This window comes from Alligator mississippiensis, chromosome 16, assembly GCF_030867095.1.
Source record: "Alligator mississippiensis isolate rAllMis1 chromosome 16, rAllMis1, whole genome shotgun sequence".
Lineage (NCBI taxonomy): Eukaryota > Metazoa > Chordata > Crocodylia > Alligatoridae > Alligator > Alligator mississippiensis.
Window position 1 is genome coordinate 12,594,098 of NC_081839.1, and position 23,151 is coordinate 12,617,248.

The following is a 23,151-nucleotide window of genomic DNA, read 5'->3' on the forward strand; positions in this document are numbered from 1 at the left end:
TTGCATTTTTTGTTGTAGATGAACAATACGATGACTTCCTGCTATTTTGATTAAATAGGACTCCTCCGCCTGTAGCAGACAAGACAGAAAAACATACAATTTAATATTTTTTTAAAACTTTTGGGCAAAGCAATTCCTACCTTTCATCAAACAAAAATAAAATTGGCAATATTCAATCAGTCTGTGTTCAGAGCATATCTTTCTTCTCTTATCTGGAACCCTGGCTACAAAAGACACCACAGTTGACAAGGAGCCCCAAAACAGACAAATCTAGAAGCTTGATTAAGAATGTGTTAACATTAAAATTTTACAGTGCTGCGATTCGAGTTATAAAAGAAACAGGACCCCACACATGGTAACCACATAGGTATAAAGTTGTGGGATGTTAAAGTGATTGTTCAGTTAATCATGAAGCCTATGGGCTTTGTCATACACTATACTTGGGGCATGTTAACTGCACTTTAAACACTAGTGTCTGAGATGTCAAGCAGTAAAACACGTGCTAAGGGCCATCACAGAATAACGAAGGAGGTTCTCCAGATGGTGCAATCTAACATGCGTTGAGCGAATGTCTGACTGCCCCGGGGATAATACAGTCAGGAGACTCTGATGTGGTGAGGAGGCCAGCACCAACAACTAGCTGTTTGTGCTGCAGGGCCTGGGACTGACAACACTACAGCGTACAGCAGTCTTCAATGGCTCGGGCACTTAGGACATGTTTCATTTAGATCGTAGCAAGCATTACTGCCTGACTGCTCAGAAAACTTTCTACCTCATTTTATTTTGATCGTAATAAGCAAAACTATGAGTTAGGAAGTTTTCTGAGCAGTCACAAGGAAAATACTTACTACGCACTACATCAAACGTGTCCCAAGTATAAGCATGGAATGATACTCATCAAGAATAGAAACGTGCTTGGAAGGGATATGACCCCACATAACCATCACTCCATAGTTGTAGGATTGTAAGGCAATCTTAGGCACTGACTTTAGCATCGAAAATGAGGTCAATTCTCCTTAAGTACAGCTATGCATCCCACAGAAGTTTTGTTTTATGAAAGATTTAAAGAACTCAAAATTTGGCTTTTTTCAGAATCAAAATAAAAACCACAGATTTTGATTTTCTTGCAGAGGGAAAGTTGAAAACTAAAGATGCATCTTTTTTAATGCTTAAAATAATTAGTTTTAACCTTGAAATTCTACGTAGCAGGAATATAAAACAAGCTTTAAGAAAGTCTGAACATAAAAGGATCTGGCCTTTGTAGTAGCGGGGAAATGCCCTTCCAGATTATACAGATCTAAAAATGATTTGTGCAGAAGTCACCGTCCTGATCAAGAGCCCTTGGACTTCACTACAGAGCTGAATCACTGTTTGCTCAAGATTGGGACGAATCCTCCCCGTCCAGCAATCCCAGGCACCCGAGACAAGGTTTATACACCGCTGGTCTCTCAGGTCAAATCGGCTCCGAATCCTGTCGAGGGAGCAGGACTCGACCGTACGAGTCTGTGCGGCGCGACCGCCTGCAAGTACTCTCCTGCCCAGACTCCTCAGCCCGGGCCTGCAGACACTCCCAAATCCATGGCAGGCATCCTACGTGCGTGCCCCAAGCCCGGACCCCTGGGCTACCTCAGGGTGACAATGTACATTTTCTTGGCGAGCGGTAGTGCATGAGTGCCTGGCCACCCCTTGCTTCTACCGTCCCTGCACCGTCGCCTCGGGAAGAGAGACCCGAAGTCTCAGAAACCGTGAGAGAGTCACAAGCTGGGAAAGCAGAATATTTTAAAAGTGGACACTGACTGGGCAGTGTCCTTCCCTCTTGTGCAGTCACTCTGCAGTTTGCTGCAGACGACTAATCCAGGAGGTACAAGAGGCCTGATATCCGGATCTCAATTCAGTAGTCTTTGTAAGCCGATTTCCATGCCTGGCTCCTCCCTTCGTTTTCATTCGCTGTCCCGTCCCCAAAATTATTCCCCAGTTCTCGCCCCGCCCCAGCAACAGCAGCAGCAGCAGCGCGCGCAGCGGCCCTCTGCCTCCAGCCCCGCCCCCGCCCAACGGTCAACGCCCCGCGCCCAACGGTCAACGGTCAACGCCCCGTGCCCAACAGTCGCCAAGCCCCACCCCCGCCCCCACCCAATGGTCAACACCCGGCGCCCAACGGTCACCAAGCCCCACCCCCACCCAATCCCCATGGCCCAGCAACCCCGCCCCTTCCCCCTGCCCATGCTCCAGGCCCTGCCCCCTCACGGGGCAGACGGGCCCATTTCACAGCAGAAAGATCGAGGCGGGGGAGCACAACATTAGCAGGCGGGCAGCGGGCGGGAAGCACTGACCTGGGGTACCTGCTGCAGCTGCCCCGGCTGCCCACCGGGCAGGAGCGCCAGCAGCGCAGGCAGGGGAGAGAGGGACGGGCTCGTGCTGCCTGGTCCTGGCTCCTTGGGTGCATGGGCTCGGCGCTGCTCCTTCCAGTGCATGGGGTGGGCACGGCTGCTTAGTGTGCATGGGGTTGGCACCACTCCTTGGGGTGCATGGGGTGGGCGTGCTGCTTACGGTGCATGGGGTCAGTGCTGCTCTTTAGGGTGCATGGGGTCAGTATGCCTCCTTAGGGTGCAGGGGGTTGGTGTGCCTCCTTAGGGTGCATGGGGTCAGCGCTGCTCTTTAGGGTGCATGGGGTCAGCATGCCTCCTTAGGGCACATGGTGTCGGCATGCCTCCTTAGGGTGCATGGGGCCAGTGCCCCTCTTTAGGGCGCGTGGGGTCAGCGCTGCTGCTTAGCAGGCCACGCACAAGTCTGCCGGGCGGTTGTGTGTCTTGGAGCCCAACGCAGCCAGGCCCCACGGGTGTCAGGAGCTAGATTGGGGCGTGGTTGGCTCTGCAGTGGTGCTGAGAGGTGCTGAGGGCTGCAGGGCTCTGCCCACCCTTGGCTGTCAGTGGGAGCCATCCGGCTGTCAGCTGTGCAACGATGTGATAGACCAGCAGTAAATTATACCGGTATAAGATGCACCGATATAACTGTTCCATCTGTCCATTCCCATATTGGTCTAACAGTTCCAGTACCTTCACCCACTTAAACTGGGGTAGGAGTGGACAAACATTACAGTTAAATCACAGCAGTGCAAGCCCTCGCCTCCCCTTTTTCACATGGTTTTGACGACCTGCCTTTCCTCAGCCTTGGGTGCTGACGTCCCTTTTTAAGCAGGGAGCCAGTAATTAATTATCTCCGAGGGGAGCTGCTCGCTCCTCTAGAGTCTGGTGAGCTGAGTTAATAGGGTCGGAGACCTCCAGTGAGGACCAGCACTGGACCTGGTGGATGCTCCCTGCCCGGGTGGCAATGATTTTGTTTCTGAGCCTGCTGGAAAGGGCGTTGTTGTGGCCATAGGGAGGCCTCCATGGTAGATCATGGGCTGGGGTCTCTGCCCCAGCAGGGGCTAGGCTCGCTCACACAGCTGGTCCCTGCCAGTCCTGTGCCTCTACGTATCCCCCAGGCCCCCACTGGATGCTATACAAGTCCCTAGTCAGAAGCAGTTTCTGTCCCAAGGAGTTTCCAGCCCAGGCAGACTCCCACCAGAGGAAGGCTGGATCATGGCCCCCATGTTATAGGTGGGGGACCTGAGCCCAGCCCTAGCCAGAGCCTGAATTCCCTCCCTGGAGAGATGCCAGAAACAAGAGACCCCTTGCTCCTGCCCATCCCCTCACCCCACCAGGCTTCTTCTGGTACGAGTGCAAGGAGGTGTGGATCGAAGGGCTGCGTGCTTCCTAGCAGCCTCTAGAGCAGCATGGAGCTGGTGTAGATGGACGGGCTGCTGTATCCCTGGCAGGTCAGGCTCTCCCCCCACATGCCAGCCACCAGGTCACAGCGCTTGAATGTCTGCAAGGGTGAAGGCCAGCAGCTGAGAGGCGAGATGGGACCATACTGAGGATCCCTGGGACCTCCCAAGACAGGGGAGAGCTTTTGGAGACAGCAGCCTGGGAAGGGGAGGAAGAAGTTGTGTCTCTGGTACCACAGGAGCCAAACAATAAATGCTCATCGCTTTTCCTGCCCTCTAAGGTTGGTGCCTGCAGCTGCCAGTCCCTCCAGCAGGCTGGTCCTGGCAAGGGCCCAGCACCCCCCAAACTTGGGGACCCAGGGGAAGCAGGGGGACTGGGTGGAGGCCTTAAGGAGATGTGGCTACATGAATATGAGCAGGAGGTGTGCAGCAGAAGTGCTGGCTGCAGGAGTTGAAGATTAGGGTTTCAAGCAGAGGAAGGAGCTGGCAGAGAAGAGCTCGGCTGTGAATGGGGAAGGGGTCTCCACAGCCAAGGAAAGCCTCGGGCTGCCTGGGGACAATATCCATCTGGAAACTCAGGCAGTCTTTCATGGTGGAAACACTGACCCCAGCCAGTGAGCTGAGGTGCCCAGGATAGGTTCAGCCACGGTGCCCAGCTGGCAGCCTTCAAGCCGCCTCCCCCTGCAGTCTGCATAGCTGATCATGTTTCCCCCCTTAGCTGTGTAAGTGTCTTGGTATACGTTACACTTAGAGCATGTTAACTGCACATACAAGGCAAGCTTCCAAGTATTCAAGCAGTAAAATGTGCTATGGACTTTTCCGGCAAGGGGTGTCAGCGGATGGTATTACCTAACGCATGTTGAACAGACGTCTGACAGCTCCACAGAGGTAATAGAGTCACAGAATCATAGAAAACGAGGGTTGGATGGGACCTCGGGATTACATCTAGTCCAACCCCCTGTTCAAAGCAGGACCAGCCCCAACTACATCATCCCACCCAGGGCTTTGTCTAGTCAGGTCTTCAAAACCTCCAAGGATGGAGACTCCACCACCTCTCTGGGTAACTCGTTCCAGTGCTTCACCACCCTCCTCGTGAGAAAGTTTTTCCTAATACCCAACCTCAACTTCCCTTGCTGCAGGTTGAGCCCAATGCTCCCTGTCCTGTCACCTTTCCCCACTGAGAACAGTGCAGCTCCATCCTCTTTGCAACCCCACTGCAGGGACTCGAAGGCTGCTATTAAATCCCCTCAGTCTTCTCTTAGGCAGACTCAGTCAGCCCATTTCCCTCAACCTCTCCTCACCAGTCATGTCCCCACAACCATTTTCATTGTCCTCTGCTGGACTCTCTCCAAATTGTCCACATCCTTTCTGTAGTTACTGTGCAGTTAGTTTTACTTCATTGAACACATACTGAAGTAAATGCACAGTAATTAGGGCACATAAATGCACAAGGTGACACACCCTGCATCATTAAACTATGGAAACGGTGTACGAGATACAGCTATTCAGAATATCACAAGTACCAATAGAAAGGGGTGCCGGAGTAGGTTGGATCCAGTGTGGAGACACATTATCTGCCCTGTGGGGCTGCTCACAGGGCCAGAAGTGTGGTGGTGGGTCAAGCAGCATTAATTGCTGTGGTTCCTGGAGCCACGTTGGCCGCTGCTTGTCCTGAAGTCACATTGTTGGCCCACAAGCAGCCCTGCAGCCCAGACGACACAGTGCTGTGCTCTGGATCCAGCCCATGAGGCTGGAAATCTGGCAGTGGGACAAGTGGCAGCAGCGTGAATTGTCACAATTCCCAAAGCTGTGGATATTAATGCTGTCACTGCTCACCCCACCACCCAGGACCTAGACCCACAGGCCAGATGACATGGCTCCGCAGGCTGGACCCATGCTGCTGTATTTTTGACATGCTGGATTAGAGAGACTACTTGTATAGTGTGGTGGGGCAGTTCTTATATTCCTTCAAAGAAACAAAGCCAGCTCTGCAGGCACAGACAGTCTGAACTCTCCTCGTTTCAGATGCAAAAACCCCACAACATCCCAATATTGGAAATAGCAAGTTTGGTTACATAAATGAAAATGAGTGCTAAAACTTTCATAAAAGCTGAGGAATGTGCATTTAATACTGATGCTAATACACATCAGAAACACTATCTACATAGTCTTACAAAAATGAAAGACTATCTTACAGGAGTAATTGTGCACGGTCAAAGTGTACGTGGGATTTAAGGAACCGTCTAGCCCATGGAGTAAAAACAGTGAAAAACATGGTCCAGTCAATGAGTAACTGTTATGTGGTCCACTTCTGTCCATGTCTCAGTTCCAGTCAGAGCAATATGAAGATTCAGTGTCTTGTACGTCTGCAAATAGAACAAACATTAAAAACAAGGTGCCATCTACTTGTGGGGTTTTATAGTAAATGATTGCCATATACTCGTGTTGATGATGTTTCAGAGGCCTTCTGCTTGACCCAAGATCTTTCTGCAGTTTGTTCATGTATATTATTAGTTAGAAGAACAATATGGACTACAGAATATGTATTTTCATTTGTTCACTTTATTTGTTATACCATTTCTCTTCACATAAGATCTTCCTCTGCCCTGGTAGTTCATGATTACATTCCCTCATGCATTAACACATTGACATCACATGCATGCAGTACTCGGGAGGGGAGGAAGTTTGGGGGGCAAGAGTAGGGAGCTGAGGTGTGCATACAAAATGGGGAAGGGGCTTGCCATTAGCAACCAAAAAATAAACATACTGGAAGTAATTAAGTAGCTCCCAAATCAGGCACTTGAAAGGGGCATAAGAACAAAAAATGTGCCGTACTGGGTCAGACCAATGGTCCATCTAGCCCAGACCCTGCTCCAGCAGTGGTAGAAATGTTCACTATAGAGGTAACGAATTGAACTGGATATAGCTAGTGCAGTGGTTCCCAACCTGGATCGATTGGAGGAACCCCTAAGAAAACATCAGCTCTTCATTTTTACTCTTTTTTAACTACTGAAAAACAACACAGCAGTTTTCTGTTGCAAAGAACTCAAAAAGACCACAACTCTGGATTTCTGTTGGAAATCTCTGGGTGCATCTTGCGAATCAGATTTGCCCACCTAACGGTGCTGATAGGTGTGGTACCCCCGGCTCCCTCAAAAGGATCTAGCATCCTGGTGGGGGAGATTTTGAGGGGCTCAATGTGAGTACCCTTTGCTATAGATAGGTTCATAAGTGGGATACCTAGGAGAGCAGGGTGAGTTGATATTACAGTCTTTTAACAGTTTTGTTGCCGATGTGGCACACTGCACCTGAAGGTCACTGAAGAGGCATGGAGGGAGCAGGAGGAGGAAAGCAAGAGTCCCAGGGAGAACAAGGGAATGGCAACGGCACAAGAAAAACTGAAGGGAAGCAGTCTGCTGTGCTGGCTGGGACATGGCACTCCTCCCTCTCCCCTGTTGGCTTAGAAAATGGCATTTAAAGGTTTGCTTTTTGGGAATTGGCTCATAGGTATCTGTGTATGCATGAAAACGGTTCAGAAAGGGCAGCAGGGGTTACCTGGTCTCTAGGAGTGTGGGTCACACAGTCACAGCTGTGGGAGCAGACAGGCTGTCTAACGCACAAAGGCCAACAAGGAGGCAGGGTCTCAACACCGCTTGGAAACCCATGCCAGGGTTGGCTGTAGGGGTCCATCAGGTTAGAGACCAAACAAAACTTTCTGGGGAGTGCCAAGGAAGAGCTTTCCTTGGAAGAGGCTGATTCCTTACATAAGCTCATAAGTAGTAACTTCAAGTCGGGATGGGATCCTGAAGTTTGCTTGCAGGTCTCAAGTAATGAGACAATGGAGTCAGACAACCATCTGCCCCAACCTACTGTAGCAGTTGAAATTCAAGCCGTTGGGAAAAGGTTAAACAACTGAGAGTGGTTAGGCTGTAGAAAAGGAGATGCAGGGGAGGTATTATTGAAATTTATGGGACGAGTCATTGGACTAAACTTTTAAAATGACCAGTTGGTTGAAGCACAAAGTGGGTACCAGAGCAGAAGGGAGGCACTGAGAGCAGTGCCTCGGTTTACAAGAAGTGGTGGCTCCCAACAGCAGGACCTTGAATGTGTGTCACACAGGACGGGACACTGGCAGGAACCTGTTACAATCCCCCAGATCAAAGGAGAGAACAGAACGAGTTGTTCCTGAAGTGCCGATCTGCAAAGTGAAGAAAGGGAATAAATATGCATTACCCACAGGATATACAGAGACAAGTAGGAAAACTAGTTCTGAAAATTTGAGATCATTTTCTAAAACAAAAGATATCTCATCCATTACAGAGTAACATGGTTTTAGACCACATTGTGATGATGGCTGGAAAGAGGTTGTTGGAAACATGCTGGCTACACACCATGACCTCACTACCATGATTTTGGAAGAATGGAAAACATGTCCAAACAACTCCCAATGCTAAAAAAAGGAAATTTATGTTTGGAAAATGTGGGAAAATGTTGGGAGTTTTTCAAAAAGGGTTACTATAAAGTCTTGAAACCTCATTTCCTCATTACTTTCCTTAGAAGTCCAGCTTGGTTAAGAGGAGAAATGGATAATACCAGTGGCAGGGCAAAGGAACAATAAGATTTTAATGCTCAAAGAAAAAGGAAAGAGAGGAATGATGACGTCCCATTATATGACTGTTAACAATCATGCAGGGAGCCGGAGGCAGAGGAAGCCCTTGGGCTTTAAAAATGTATTGACTTGCCCCAGCTCCTGTCCATGCTGACAGAAGTCAGGGGCAGTAGGACCAGGAGGAGCCTCAGCTGGACTAAGTAGCGCAGCCCGTCCCACCCCCAGCAATTGCACTCCTTGCCTGCAGCCCACCCCCACCCCCGCTAGGGGGTGTGTTTGTCTGGTGTGGGTGTGTCATGGGGGTGTGTGTGGGGTGTGTAGCCAGGGGCAGAATGGGTGGATGGGTGTGGCTGTGGAGCCAGGAGCACAGTGTGTGGGTGGGTGGGGGTGTGCAGCCCAGGGCACAGTGGGTGGGCGTGCGTGCGTGTGTGTGTGTGTGTGTGTGCGTGTGCAGCCAGGAGCAGAGTGGGAGGGTGGGTGTGCAGCTAGGGACATAGTGGGTAAATGGGTGTGGGTTTGCAACCAAAGGAAGGGTGGGTGGGTGTGGTTGTGGAGCCATGGGCAGAGTGGGTAGGTATCATAGTATCATAGTAGCTAGGGTCAGGAGGGACCTGAACAGATCATCTCGCCTGACCCCCTGCCACAGGCAGGAATGAATGCTGGGTTCACAAGGCCCCAGACAGGTGATCGTCCAACCTCCTCTTGAATTTGCCCAAGGTAGGGGCGAGGACCACTTTCCTGGGAAGCTGGTTCCAGATTTTGGCCACCCTAACTGTTAAATATTGCCTTCTGATCTCCAACCTAAACCTATTCTCCATCAGCTTCTTATCATTGTTCCTCGTCACCCCAGGTGGTGCTGGGGAGAAAAGGGCTCTACCTGTTTGCTGTTGATTCCCCTTGATGAGCTTGTAGGCAGTCACCAGGTCCCCCCTCAGCCTCCTCTTGCTGAGGCTGAACAGGTTCAGGTCCCTCAATCTCCTCGTAGGGCCTGCCCTGCTGCCCTCTCACCAAGCGGGTGGCCTCCTCTGAACCCTCTCCAGGCTGGCCACATCCCTTTTGAAGTGCGGTGCCCAGTACTGGATGCAGTACTCCAACTGCGGCCTGACCACAGTCACATAGAGGGGGAGGATCACCTCTCCGGACCAGCTTGAGATGCACCTTTGGATGCATGACAAGGTCTGGCTGGCCTTGCTGGCTGCGGTCTGGCATTGGCAGCTCATGTTCATCTTGGAGTCAATAATGACTCCAAGATCCCTTTCCACCTCTGTGCTTTCAAGAGGGGAACTCCCCGGCCTGTATGTGTGCTGTGGATGCCTTCTCCCAAGGTGCAGCACCCTGCATTTGTCTACATTGAACCCCATCCTATTCTCATCTGCCCACTTTTGTAGCCTGTCTAAATCTAGTTGCAGCCTCTCTCTCCCTTCAAGTGTGTCCACCTCGCCCCACATCTTAGTGTTATCAGGTACGTATGGATGTGCAGCCAGGGGCAGCATGCATGGGTGTGGGTGTGCAGGCAGGGGAAGAGTTGGTGAGTGGGTTTGGTAGTGGACCCAGGGGTAGAGTGCGTGGTTGGGTGTGCATGTGCACCCAGGGGCTGAGTGGGTGGGTGTGGGTATGCAGCCGGGGGCTGTGGGCGTGCAGCCAGGGGCAGAGTGGGTGGGTGGGTGGGTGTGCGTGCGTGCATCCAGGGGCAGAGTGTGTGTGTGTGTGTGTGTGCGTGCGTAGCCGGGGCAGAGTGGGTGGGTGTGGGTGTGAGTGTGCATCCAGGGGCAGACTGGGTGGGTGGGTGTGGGTGTGCAGCTGGGGGCAGAGTGGGTGGGTGTGGGAGTGCAGAGAGGGGAAGAGTGGGTGGGTGAGTGTGTGTGCTCATTGGAGGAGTCCCACACACACTCCCCACCATACACAAGCACCCACACTCCCCTCATACTGCCACACATGCTGATCCCCACATCCACACCCCCTCACACAGCCCACCACAGACCACATACCCACCCACACCCCACATATCCACACACATACACCCACGTGCTCCCTCACCCCACGTGCCCACACACCCACAGCCCCCCACAAACCTATACGCACCCCCCAATATACAAAACTAAAACTGCATTTCAAGCCATTGTGCAATCCCCTCTGTGTGCACGACACAAACACGTGTAAACCAGGACAAAAACAGTTGGAAATCGAATTCACGAATGCTGTAGAGGTTTCCTTTTTCGAATGGAATTTGGTATTTTGCTGGCTCCAAGATGGCACAACCCCTTGCTGGAAGGGTACTTCCAGGGGCAAGGGGACTGACATCTGGTAACGAAGGTCAGGGGTTCGGGGGCGGGACTTCCGGTCACAAGACAGTGACCAGGGGGTGGGGCACCTGCCAGGGGGTGGAGCTACCCATGCAGCTTTCAACAGCTTGCCAAAACTTGATAAGTCATCCTCCACCCAAAATAATTACCCCTGGTTTACATGACCGGCCCCAAAGAGTGTGGGCTGGGGGCATGTCAGCTCCCCCTGAAATGCTCTATAATTCACGACGGGAGATTGGCTAGTAAAGCATAAAACAGCTCTTACTGGAGAAAACCCTTTTGAAATGAGTAGGGCTGGATACCCTGAACCCTGTGGTATTAGAGCTGACTACAAAGATCTGCATCCTGTTGCTGCTGTTAATGGGGAATATTTTAAATGCGACTAAAATAAGATGGAAAGAAAGCTTGTATTAGTCCATTTTTTAAGAAGGGCAATCAGAACAAGGAGGAAAATTATAGGTCATTTAATATACCAGCAATCTCAGCCAAAATAATGGAAAAAGGGGACTAAAGGATTTTTAGTTTTTGCTTGGTTTTTGTTTTTTAATTATAGGGGAGACTGGTAAAACAAGAATTAAGGTTTTGCAGGTTAAAACTGGGCTTTAAAACAACCCCCAAAACCAAGGTGGATTAACCAGTAAACCAAAGAGAAGTGGTAGGGTCTCTATCCCTTTCTCTTTTCATATCTAGACTGGATGCCCGTCTCAACGTTACCCTTCAGTCAATTATTCCCCAATAATTGTGACCAGTCGTAGACAGCATACCAGATTAGACAGACCACTGGATTAGCACAGAACGGCAAGTCTTCTGGTGTTAATATTTCTCAAACTAGTAGTTCAGTTGAAAAGAACAGAAGAACGGTTTTTCACTTACAACATATATTTAGGAATTAACTTAGTGTTCAGTATGCTGGTCAAAAGGAGCACTGAGTTTGGCACCTTGGTTTCATTTTCCTCAAGCCTTTTGTACTGCAAGAAGGAGAAGAAACCCACAAAACACCTCTGGAAACACAGCACTGACCAAAGATCCAATTTTCTTCTTAGTACTTCTTCGTGTAATAGTGTGATTATGCATCTATTCTGTATCTCTATGATGCAGGAAAACTCTTCAGAACCTGCCTCTGTGGTTTCCCACTCAAAATCCAGTTTTTCATATCACAAAACATGTGCAGAGCCCAGGCTGATGCTGGGCCTTATCACACATGGGTCACAGCCACATAGGGAAGGAGGACTTGTGTCTATGTAATGGCTCCTAGGGGACACCACGCCTGTCCAGGGAGAGAAAACATACACTACACTTCCAGAAATACTGAAAAAAGATGTGCTTAAAAGGAGACGGCAATTACTTTTCTTCCAAAGATATCACCTGCCTTCCCCTGCCTGCTACTCAAAAAGCCTAATGCCCGCAACTCTCCCTGGTTGATCTGGGCACGCAGAGACTATGCTGACCGATTGAGTGCCCCTGCCTTCATGCTCTCATAGGCTGTCTGCATTTGGAGGTGACGTCTGCACAGTTATGCTGAGAAATGGCAGAAGGGGGAGCGTCATCTGCTACTTCCTCCTCTAACACACCTCTTTTCAGGGGCCATTAGTCACCCCCACGTGGCGCCTTATGGTTGGTGAGGGGCGCCTTATGGGTTGGTGTGGCTTCCTTGCTCCTGCCTTGGCCAGTGCGAGCAGTGTCTAGTTGTGGACAATTCATTGCAGTCTCAGTCACAAGCTCAAACGTGTCTGTGCTCAGAGGGCAATCCCAGCATGTCTCAGCCCTGGAGCTCAGGGGACAGGACTCCTTAGGGCTGGGAACAGCAGAGGGTGTGTGACCACTGAGCCGCCCTGCCCGAGACTTCAGATTGCTTATGGGCAGGAAATGCCAATGCCCCGTATCCAGCGTGCAGCATTTTGCAAATGCCTTCTACGTTTGCAACTTTCCTCTAAATATCTTCTGATTGAAATGTGAAAAGGGAAAACTCCTGGTAGTAAAAATGATTTCAAATAAAAAAACCCTAAAACAAATGAGTTTTTGTTTTAAAACCAAAGATTCCAACGTGAGCAACACACAATTTTTCAGTGAAGAGTTAAACTTCAAAAAACATACCGCCCAAGTGAATATACTAGACTAGATCTTTTACTTTGGTTCAACGTGAAAATATTTACTTGGAAATATCACAGCTTTAGTATTTAAACACAAAGCACTTTTTTTTTTTTTTAAATGACACCGCCTTTCCCAGGACAGAAGGGGCAGCTAAGAGCTATAAATATTAAGTGTTTAGGGACGCTTGTACATGTGACACAGTTTAATCCTCATGAAATTAGACCGGTTTATTAAATTTAAAATGACTTGTTTTAAATCAATTCATCAGCGTTTACAGGTGATAGCCTTTCAATTGAACTAAGCTCAGTGTACTATTCACATTAAATTACAGCAGAGGGAAGCACATAACTATGCACCCTGCTGATGTTTTTGGTACTCGATTAGAGCCGGGGGCACCGTCGAACCAGCAATCTCTGAGCCAGCGGGGGCAAGCACTGTCCGCCTGCTGCAAGGGACCCTCCAGCCATGCTCTACGCCCACCCATGCCGGCAGCCCTTGCCCCAGCTCTAGCCCCAGTTTCTCCTCACACCCCTACTGCACCCTCAGCCCATGCAGCCCCCCTCCATCCCACCACGTGCCTTGCCCTGTGCCTGCACCGCACAGCTTCCCCCACCTGCCTGTATAGGTGCCCTGCACCTTGCAACCCCCCAGCCCCACCCAGCCTGTCTGCATGTGTGCATGCATGTGCCTGTGCGCATGCGTGTCTGTTCATGAAGGGAGGGAGAGTGTGTTTGTGTCCATGTGCATGTGTGTGTCTGTGTTTATGGCAGGTGGGAGAGTGTGTTTGTGTCTGTGACCATGTGCAGAGTGACACAGACCCACACACACAGACCCAGACCCACATAGCCAGACCCACACACGCACAGACACACACTTGCCCCTCACAGGACCTTCCCCCTCCCCCACTCTTGATCACACGGAGGCAGCCCCCCGCCCTCCCTCCCCCTGCGCCCCCATCCCTTGCCACGAGCTGCCCGAAGCTCAGTCTCGCTCCCCGCCTGGCCCGTTACACTGACCTGCAGGGAGCTGCAGCCCGGCTGTCCCGTGCAGCCAGGCAGATGTGCCGTGTCTCTGCGGGCGGGCGGCAGCACCGGGACGGGGGGCTAGGATGAACTTTTTAGGGCTACAGCTCTCAAGGCCCTCCTAGTACCACTGCCCACAAAGGTGGGGGTACAGGTGTCCATACAGGCGAACAAAGATTGACTCACGTTGGGCTGGGTGGACCGCATCATCTGGTGTGCAACGCAACGCATCCGCAGAAACACATTACACCCAGTTACTGAAAAAGTGCAGGTATCCTCTTCCCCATCAACCTCCAATTTTGGAGAGACATCTGGGGGACAAAGGGGTGAATGACACAAAAGTTGCAACACTGTCTGGGGGACAAAGGGGCTCATTACAAGTCTTTGAGTGCATTTCTGTTTTCATGTGATGAATCCATGGACGCATCGGTTTAATTCCTGGAGATCCAAACTAAAATACATCGGAATGCGTTTTGCTTTAAATCGCCAAAAAGACTTTTAAATCGCCAGAAAAATCCACATGTGCAAACTGTAATGCCATTAAATTGGCAAAAAAAAGGCAAATTTCATCATGGGAATGAGCATCCTAGGAAAGAGAGCTAGGCTGGGGCGTTCTTCAAGGAGGAGGGTCTGTTTTTATGCTGGTTCTCAACTTCCTTTTTGACCTTGTTTTGCTCTCCTGGTCTCTTTTCTACATTATTTTATTACCTGATGATTAGCTGCTCTAAGCCTTTGTAGGAAAAGTGGCCTCGTTAATGCCAAGTGGCCGGGGCGCCCTACTGTGTAGAGCCCAGTGCCAGAATGGCGCGGGTACAAGGGCCGAAGGGCCCAGTGCCAGAGGGGCACAACAGAGAGGGACGTGAAAGGGACCCAGCTTCAGGCTTGGAAAGGGCTCAGTGAGTCAACTGTTCGTATTATATCTGCGAAGCATGGGGCATGGTAAAGGGGAGGATTTGGAGCCACGCAATTATCCCATAAGGCTTGAGGAACCGTCTGGGAGCGGGGCCCAGTGAGCCAGTATGGTCTAGCAGGGTTTAGTGGGACGGGGAACTGTGCAAAGTCTTGTGGGCATCCTCCCTATTTATCACTTTACCAACAAGGCGTGGCGGGAAAAATAAGGCACCCTTGGGTTGGAGCTGGCCCTGTCATGGGAATGTCATGGCCAACCCTAGGACACTCACTTGCCAAACTGGTCTGAAATTTTCCTTCTAAAACTTCTTTAATCCCAGCTGCTTCTGTGCTGTGGCCCTCACGGGCTTGGGGCTTGCATGTGGGATGCCTGCCATGGATCTGGGAGTATCTGAGGCCCCAGGCTGAAGAGTCTGGGAGGGAGGAGACTTGGCAGGGCGGGGGTAGCAGCTCGCACACTTGAATGACTGAGCCGTGCTCTGCTGATAGAATTTGGAAATGGTTTGGCTGATTTGGCCTGAGACAAGAACGTTTAAAAAATAAATTAATAATAATAAAAATGCCCCCACCTCAGCTAAGCTTTGGGTCAGGATCAGTGTTGCTGAGTTTTTTCCCCCCTGCCCAAGGGGAGCCTTTCCCTCCCCCATAAGCATGCAGAGCTGCTGGTGAGATCAGCTAACATCAGTGTGGGTGTGTCTACATGTGCAATTAATGTGCACAAAAAAATCCAGGGCTTATTGATCCAGCGTGTTTTTGCTCCTGGCCATGCTGTGTAAAATGTGCACCCTGGAGCAATAAACTCCAGGGGATGTTGTCCCAGGGCTTATTCCTGCACAGCACATTGAGCCTGGTCACAACAGCCCTGGCTGGCAGCAGCCCATGGCTGCTCCCACCCTGTTGCAACGCGCTGCAGAAGGGCTGGGCCGGGCATGAGCGTGCTTCGTTGCAGGGCTGGACTGGACTGGACTGGACCAACTGCTCTCTCTCTTTGTATTAAAAATGAAATGATTATACTGCACAACACCTAACCCACTTAACCAGAAAGCATCCTTGCCATTTTCCTTCCTTTCCTCCTACAGTTTGTCACAGTGGATTAAATAAAAAGTTGAAGAACCAAAACTGTAAGTTCCCAAGAACAGGAATAATGTGAAAGCATCTCAACTGGCCATCCATTTGATACAACTCAAAAATCAGGAAAACCCAAGTGCCACACCACACGGAAATGCCAGTTCAGCCTGACTGCAGAAAAGATTTGAAACAATCTGGTATCACACGACATGTTGCAAGATACTCTTTACTTACCCTAATAATACATGGTGAGGCGTCTGTGTTGCATACAGTTCCTTGTGTCACCAGTCCTAGTATGCCTCGATAGTGTCTGCCTCTGTCGAGAAAATGCATTACAAAATATTGAATGCTACTACAATCTGCAGTTGGCATAGATTTCACAGCATCAATCAGTAAAGAACAATACTTGTTTTACCTACAGAAAGAACTTTTTCTTGTTCTTCTTCCCTGAAAATTTGTCCTCTTATACCCAAGGTCTTCAAACCTAGAGTCACTATTGATTACAATTCCCCCCTCAGGAGCAATTATACTTTTTCAGGGGTGCAGTAACAGTATTGAAAGGTGAAAGGCTGCAGGAGTCAACAAAGGACGTTTTAAATGGTACAAATGAGGTTCAGTCAGAAAGTACTGCTTCCTAATTTTTCCCTTCAAAGCAAACCAGTAGCAGCCAGTGCGAAAAAATTCTGTCCAAGAACAGGAGCCTGCACTTCAAGCTGAAAACTGCATGCGAGCCCGTTTTAATGTGTCCCAAGGGAGACATGCCCGAGACACTGCTTCTGCGTGGCAGTGCTCACCCACACAGCAGTTTGCGCACCTCAGAGACAACGGCATCATTTGAATGGACTGCGCTGCCCCGTCCTCAGTCCAGCCCAGACTTGGTACCCTTGATTGCCATCTTTTTATTGCCTTGAAGAACGAATTATGAGGGGGACACTTTCGGGGTGATGGCAAAATGATGGAAGCTGTGCAAACAGCGACTGTACAACAAGGACAAGGACTTTTGCAAGGTCAGGATACAAAGCCACCGATGGAGAAGGAGAGACTATGTTGGAAAACGACTGCATGTTTAGCAGTACCATGCAAGTTTATATTTCAAAAATATTTGCTGAAAAAGAAAAATAGGAGACATTACTTTCTGACTGGTCATCATATTTTAAAATGACTTGAAACCATTTTAAAAATGAGGAGTTCTTCAGATTAGGCATTTACAATATGTAAAGGTAAGCTGTGCAGGCCAGAGTGAAACTGTTCCATTTTCTCATGCAAGCTGCCCACCATTAAGGAGAACTGGCTTGTAGCTGTACAAATAATGGAGGAAGCCATATTAATTAAAAATGATAGCGTAGAAAAATTTATGAGTCTATGTATCAAGATGCAACATTGACATTCACTGGGATGAAATTCAGCCTGATGAACACAGGCAATGAGAGTCCATGCACAAGCAAGGCAATGCCTTTTAATGCTTGCTACACGAGTGGCTCAAGTCACAAAATACAGATTCATAGGTAAAAAAAAGTGTGTCAATGTTCAAGAAATGTATTCAAATCTCTAGGTTTTATCTAGTAATCAGTTATAACTACAAGGGAAGACCTAAGAAAATCTGAAATGTTTAGTGACATATCTGAAATGTTTTACCTCCCAGAGCTTGCACAGAGTTGAGGCCTTCCCCAGGCTCTGAGCACTGGGGATATGGCTTGCTCATGAAACACGTGCAGAGTCCTTGGTATGGGAGACTGCAGTTGGTTTTAGGAAACTGAGAGGAAGTCTCAGCGGACATCGTGACCGATGGCACGGAAGAAGTCATAAAGGGCAAATAGGAGGACTGAGAGTTTGAGGTAGCCTGTGGCATACTTAGAAGGGCTGAAACTTTAAGGTATGATAATTGCACACTGGCGAGACTGAGACCGAGATCCCCAAGTGTTAACCTGCAAAGCTTTCTGTGGCTGTAAGGACCGCCAGGAAGCCTCTTCTCACAATCTGGGATAAGCAGTATCTATATAATTTAGTGTCCTCTATCTGCACTCCCAGAGGAAGCAGAATGTGTGCAGTCAGGAGCAGAGCTGGGGGAGTCGCTGGGTCTTGCAGCCAACTTCTGCAACACTTGCCTTCCTCCTTGCCTACACTGGAAGTGTGGGGGAAGGAAAGGAAAAACCACATGCAAACTGGATGTGATGGGGGAACTGCATGCTACCCAAAGAGAGGCTCTATATTCCAACGCCCGTGAAACAAGGACGTTAAGCAGGAGACATTTTGTCTCAGAAATTTCTTGGCCTGGCACTAGCCCTGAGCCTGCATGGGATGCAAAGCCAAAGGACAGTCTCATTTCAAAGCTCAACACAGCCCTAGGATATGGTAGGGGCTCCAACTTCCAAAATGTTATTCTAAATTTCTTATTTGAAAAAAAGTGGCTTGGCAATGTCCTCAAGCAAAGCTCTTCAGCAGAGAAGGCGATGCAGCCTGCCTTTCCTTTTCATAAGCCATATCCCTTCTGCCATTTAACTGCAGGTCTAGTTCAGGCTGCAGCTGCAAGCAGGTTCAAGTAGCCATTGAAATGAATCTGTAAATACAGCGCACAAGGCTACCAAATCACGTTTGCAGCCGCATTGGTAATTCTTCCGTTTCTGAATTGCTTTAACATTTATCTCCTGAACACGAATGTGCTTTTAACAGTGTGTGGACAGAAAGAATAAGAGGATACTCAGAATGGAAAGACAATATATGTTCTGGTATCAATTGTAAGTACTACTTTAGCACAATGCAGGCATGTCTACGTAAGTTGCTTACTGCGCATTAGCCTAAAAACACTGTGCAGTAGCACAGCTGTTCAAAACCATGCTATCAGCCTGCTTTGCGGTGTTATTAGGCTAATGTGCAGTAAGTATTGCAAAATAACCGTGTGCCAGCACTACTGCACAGTAACTGTAGTGACTGCACAGTTAGTTAGTACTTCATTGAACACAGGCTGAAATGCGCAGTAATTAGGGCGCATTAATGAACATGGAGACACACCCTGCATCATTAAACTATGGGAATTGTGTACAAGATACAGCTATTCAGAATATCCCGGGTGCCAACAAAAACATTAAAAAAAACCTGGAAAGTCTCTTAAACCATCAAACTTTAGGGCAGGGGTGTCCAACCTTTTTGAATGTGGGGCCGGATCACAAACGTTTTATCACCCAGGGGGCCGGCGAGCCGTATTCAAAGACGTCACAGGAAGTGGTATCATATCAGGAAGTGATGTCACCTGGCCTTTGACACCAACGAAGTTGCAGGGGGTGACATGGTGCTGGTTGACAGGCATGCATGCCTGGGTTGACACGGTGCTGCAGGACCCGCCTGGGCAGAACCGGGTTGGCACCGGCCAGGAAAAGCAGCATGCAGCTGAAGCCGGCGTCCCATGTGCTGCCGGGGACAGGAGGAGGCCGGCCAGGTCTGCGCCAGCCAGCAGAAGCAACGGCAGAGCCGCGTGCCGCTCGGGACTGACCGGTGCAGGCTCGTCCCGTCCCGAGCAGCACATGGCTCCGCTGCCGCTTCTGCTGGCCGGTGCAGACCCGGCCGGGCTCCTCCTCTCGTCCCCAGCAGCAAATGGGAAGCGGCCCCCTTCGGGCCGTATGTTGTACAAGCCTGCTTTAGGGTATAACCCAAGGTTATCTAAGGGGATTAAAAAGTAACCATTTCCTTAGGAAGAAGCCACTCATAACTGCACAGGTCCTGCCCTTTCCCCTGAAACGTCCAGTGATCTTCAGTGTTGGATTAAAGCAGGGGTATCGCATTCACCTTGCCCCAGGGGTGCCGGAGTAGGTTGGATCCAGTGTGGAGACGCGTCATCTGGCCTGTAGGGCTGCTCGCAGGGCAGAAGTGTGGTGGTGGATCAAGCAGCACTAATTGCTGTGGGTCCTAGAGCCACGTTGGCCACTGCTTGTCCTGAAGTCACGTTTGGTCGACAAGCAGCCCTGCAGGCCAGGCGACACAGCGCTGCGCTCTGGATCCAGCCCACGAGGCTGGGAATCTGGCAGTGGGACGAGCGGCAGCAGTGTGAATGGCCACAACTCCTGAAGCTGTGGATATTAATGCTGCCACTGCTCACCCCAGGACCCAGACCCACAGGCCAGACGACATGGCCCCAAAGGCTGGACCCATGCTGCTGTATTTTTGACACCCCTGGATTAGAGAGACGACTTGTATAGTGTGCTGGGGCACTTCTTATATTCCTTCAAAGGGACAAAGCCAGCTCTGCAGGCACAGAAAGTCTGAACTCTCCTCGTTTCAGATGCAAAACCATAACATCCCAATATTGGAAATAGCAAATTTGGTTACATAAATGAAAATGCCTTTTAAAGCTTTCATAAAAGTGGAGGAATGTGCGCTGCCACTGCGGCTGTGCTCTGCGGCAGCAGTGCTGCCGCCACGGGCCAGATAAAATGGCTTGGCAGGCCGCATGTTGGACAAGCCTGATCTACAGTCATATGAAAATGAAAGAGTACCTTACAGGAGTAATTGTGCACGGTCAAAGTGTATGCAGGGTTTAAGGAACTATCTAGTCCATGGAGTAAAAAAGTGAAAAGCATGGTCCAGCCAATGAGTAAATGTCCATTTCTGTCCACGTCTCAGTTCCAAGCAGAACAATACGAAGATTAACTGTCTTGTACATCTGCAAATAGAACAAGCATTAAAAACAAGGTGCCATCTACTTGTGGGGTTTTACAGTAAATGATTGCCATATACTCATGTTGATGATGTTTCAGAGACCACCTGCTTAGCCCAAGATCTTTCTGCAGTTTGTTCATGTATATTATTAGTTAGAAGAACAATATGGACTGCAGAGTATGTATTTTCATTCGTTCACTTTATTTGTTATACCATTTCTGTTCACCTAAGATCTTCCTCTGCCCTGGTAGTTCATGATTACATTCCCTCATGCATTAACACATTGACATCACATGCATGCAGTACTTGGGAGGGGAGGAAGTTTGCAGGGCAAGAGTAGGGAGCTGAGGTGTGCATACAAAATGGGGAAGGGGCTTGCCATCAGCAACCAAAAAATAAACATGATGGAAGCAATTAAGAAGCTCCAAAATCAGGGATCTGAAAGGGGCATAAGAAGAAAAGACCCACGGTCCATCTAGCCCAGACCCTGCTCCAGCACTGGCAGAAATGGTCACTACAGAGGTAGCGAATGCAGTGGTTGTCAACCTGGATCAATCAGAGGAACCCCTCAGAAAACATCAGCTCTTCATTTTCACTCTTTTTTAACTACTGAAAAAAAAACCCAGCAGTTTTCTGTTGCAAAGAACTCAAAGACCACAACTCTGGATTTCTGTTTGAAATCTCTGGGTGCATCTTGTGAATCAGATTTGCCCACCTAACGGTGCTGATAGGTGTGGTACCCCTGGCTCCCTCGAAAGGATCTAGCGTCCTGAGGGAGAGATTTTGAGGGGCGGGCTCAGTGTGAGCACCCTTTGCTACAGAGAGGCTCAGAAGTGGGAAACCTATGTGACCTTTTCACTTAGGAGAGCAGGGCGAGTCCCCAGGGTTGATATTACAGGCTTTTCAGTTTTGTGGCCGATGTGGCACACTGCACCTGAAGGTCACTGAAGACGCAAGGAGGGAGCTGGAGGAGGAAAGCAAGAGTCCCAGGGAGAACAAGGGAATGGCAACGGCACAAGAAAAACTGAAGGGAAGCAGTCTGCTGTGCTGGCTGGGACATGGCACTCCTCCCCTCCCAAGTGTCCCCACACACAGCAGCCTCGGGGTTGTCCTCACTCCCCTCCTGCCCCGCACAGGCTGCACAGGCCAGAAACACCCAACCACAGCCCCCCTCCTCACTCCTGCCTGGCCTCTGCCAGGCCCTGCAGCCCCCGCCTGCACCCAGCGCAGCCCAGGGCCCTGCCCTTAGGTGCCTCCACTGCCCCCACTCCCCTCCCCCACGGCACCCACAGGGGACAGCCCCCCCACCGCCCCCCAGAGTGCCCTGCTCTGGGCCCCGCACCCCACAGCCCCCACCCACGGCCAGGCAGGGCTGGCCTGTGCAGCCTGGCCCAACAGCCCCAGACACCAGTGGGGCCTCCCGCCCGGCACCTCTCCACTCCCGCCCGCAGCCCCTGCCCCACCAGACCTTGCCACTGCCCCTCACCCTCAACCCCTGCTCCCCCAGCTGTGCCCCTGCCCGTCTCCATCAGGAGCCCCTGCTCCCCCCTGCCCTGCCAGAGCCCCCCCACCCCGAGCGCCTCACTCCCCACCCGCAGTCCATGTCCCGCCAGGCCACGCGCTGCCCCGCATGCCACACCCGCAGCCCCTGCCCCCCAGCCCTACTGGTGCCCCGCACTGCCCACCCGCAGCTGCCCTGGCTCCTTTCACCAGGTGACATCAGAGACCCTCAGGTGGGAGTCACTCCTGCTGCCGCCCCGCCCCGCCCCGCGTTAACCCTTTGGTGGCAGTAAGCACTGCAGGACCCGCAGAGGGGGCGGGGCTGCTCCAAGGCCAGGAGACACCCCTCCAGTCCCTGCCTCAGTTTCCCCTGAACCCCTCAGCCCTGCACCCGCTCCCGGGGAGACCCCCCACAGCTCCCAGCAGTGCTCCCGCCCCAGCTCCAGCTTCAGTTTCCCCAACCAACCCCGGGCCTGCAGGCCCCGTCCCGCACAGCCCCGCGGTGCCCCGCGCTCCCGAGTCACAGCTCTCCCACCCCAACTCGCAGCCCCGCCCATGCCGGAGCCCCGCCCCTTCACCGGAGCCCCTGCCCGCCCAGGCAGGCCGATGCGCCTCACTCTTGCCCCGCAGCCCCTGATCCGCGCACTGCCCCGCCACACCCGGAGCCCCGCCTCCGCCCATGGCGTCACACACGTGATGTCATTGGACGGCACTCATCGTCACTCCTGCTGCCGCCCCGCCCCCGCGTTAACCCTTTGGTGGCAGCAGCTGCCGCAGGACCCGGGGGGCGGGGCTGTTCCGCGGGGAAACTGAGGCAGGGCCCCGGCTGCCCCGGACCCTGCAGCGTCCTGCTCGGCCTCCCCTGCCTCCGTTTACTCCGCCCCCGCCCCACACACGGCTCCCGTCCTGCCGGACCCTGCCTCAGTTTCCCCCCGGCCACCCCCGCCCGGCCTCGCTCCTCGGGGCTCCAGGAGGAGGGGCAGGGCGTGCGGGGCCAGGGGCAAAAGCTGCTTTGATCCACAGCAGTGCCGACACCGCGCCCCGCCCGCCCGCCCGCCCGGCACTGCCGCAGGGAGCGCTGGCCCCACCGGCTCCCCTCCCCTCCCCTCCCCTCCCCCCCTGGCCACAGCCGCCGCCGCCCGCGACCACGAGCACGTCCCCCGGGCCGGCCTGGGAGGTGTCTCGGCCCCAGCAGCACGGCAGCAGGCTTGCCTGCACCCCTGAACGTGGGGCCCA

At 51.3% G+C, this 23,151-nt stretch overlaps 1 protein-coding gene across 12 annotated transcripts; it reads right to left on the minus strand.

Moving 5' to 3' along the window:
• Positions 1 to 6: 6 nt before the first annotated feature.
• Positions 7 to 22,592, minus strand: LOC132246649 (uncharacterized). Of its 12 annotated transcripts, none has more exons than XM_059720061.1 (5): positions 22,533 to 22,592; positions 20,253 to 20,419; positions 16,000 to 16,081; positions 13,975 to 14,099; positions 7,968 to 11,643 (listed from the first exon to the last, which is right to left on the minus strand). In XM_059720061.1, exon 5 carries the CDS (start codon positions 10,307 to 10,309, stop codon positions 9,377 to 9,379), a length of 933 nt encoding a protein of 310 aa, XP_059576044.1. In that variant the 5' UTR covers positions 10,310 to 11,643; positions 13,975 to 14,099; positions 16,000 to 16,081; positions 20,253 to 20,419; positions 22,533 to 22,592; the 3' UTR covers positions 7,968 to 9,376. The 12 variants fall into 12 exon arrangements, 6 of the variants coding, with proteins under 6 accessions (XP_059576044.1, XP_059576043.1, XP_059576047.1 ...); XM_059720060.1 differs by having other exon boundaries at positions 22,494 to 22,587; XM_059720064.1 differs by lacking the exon at positions 22,533 to 22,592 and adding an exon at positions 22,382 to 22,440.
• Positions 22,593 to 23,151: the final 559 nt, after the last annotated feature.